The following is a 981-nucleotide window of genomic DNA, read 5'->3' as shown; positions in this document are numbered from 1 at the left end:
CTCTTGGCAGCGGGGCACACGCATCCCCATTTCCCCCGCGAGTCACACACAGGGCTGGCACGTCGGCAGGCAAGGCACAGGCCATCGCACGCTGCGGTGGCACGTTGCGCTCGGACAGCGCTCAGCCCCGGCAGCGGTGCTTTGGGGTTGAGTTTCTGTCTGCATTTTACAGTCCTGGGCTGGCGCATCCCCGCCCTGTGGTGCTCTCCTCCTGGCCCTCGCCAGCGACAGGGAGCTCCTGTGCCGCACACCGGGGCTGGGTGCCAGCACGAGGGACAGGAGGCGGAGACCTGGGTCTTGACGCCCCAGCTCTGCACTGTCCATCTGTCCCTGGTGCACGTGTGGGTCGCGGCGTGAGTTGAGGATGCAGGTGGTGTTGGGGAATAGAGGAATTTCTGAGCAGGATTTGTGCGAAACCTAGAAAAGCAAGCAGAGGGTTTGCTGTAACTCTCCCTTTTCCAGTCCTTTCCTCTTAGCAAGTCACAGCCCACTTCTCCCGTCGCAAAATAGACAGAGGTTTTTGGGCAGCTTGAGTTGGGCTGCAGCCAGCTGAGGCACTGGGTCTATGTGGGTCAGTCGCGGGTAGGGAAGGTCATGAAAATCACAGTGAAAGGGTAAAAATATCAGCACTCCCTCCCTGTTAGTTGCAGGACCCGGCTCTCCGAGCCTGGCAGCCTTGGGCAGCCCTGGTGTTCCCAGGCAAATCCGGGGTATTGCCATGGGGCATCGGGGCGCGGGTGGCTCTTACACCGCTGGCCCTGGCTGTCTCCTCCCCATCGCCCGTGGCAGCTTTGAGAAGGGTTTTGGGGTGAGACCCTCACCCAGCTGCTTCCTTCCAGCCACGCGCAAGAAGCTATTTGAACTTGCCAGAGCCTTCTCCGAGAAGACGAAGATGAGGAAATCGAAAAGAAAACACTTGTTGAAGCACCAGGTGTATCCTAAAAGGGGCTGGGGAGCTGCGGGGGGGGCGGGGGGCTGTGG

General features: G+C 60.4%; 1 protein-coding gene across 1 annotated transcript in view; it reads left to right on the top strand.

Annotated features, from left to right (window-relative positions):
- The window catches only part of CUEDC1 (CUE domain containing 1), a 28,225-nt gene that overhangs the window by 25,961 nt on the left and 1,283 nt on the right, over nucleotides 1-981 (top strand). Inside the window, exon 7 of the mRNA XM_009329122.1 lies at nucleotides 840-931. Within this exon, the coding sequence (XP_009327397.1) occupies nucleotides 840-931 (92 nt within the window). The remainder of the gene's footprint in view (nucleotides 1-839; nucleotides 932-981) is intronic.

The sequence above is a fragment of the Pygoscelis adeliae genome, unplaced genomic scaffold (genome assembly GCF_000699105.1).
Source record: "Pygoscelis adeliae isolate BGI_AS28 unplaced genomic scaffold, ASM69910v1 Scaffold427, whole genome shotgun sequence".
Classification (NCBI taxonomy): domain Eukaryota; kingdom Metazoa; phylum Chordata; class Aves; order Sphenisciformes; family Spheniscidae; genus Pygoscelis; species Pygoscelis adeliae.
The sequence above is the reverse complement of the archived record's forward strand: the minus strand, read 5'-3'. Positions and strand labels throughout refer to the sequence as shown.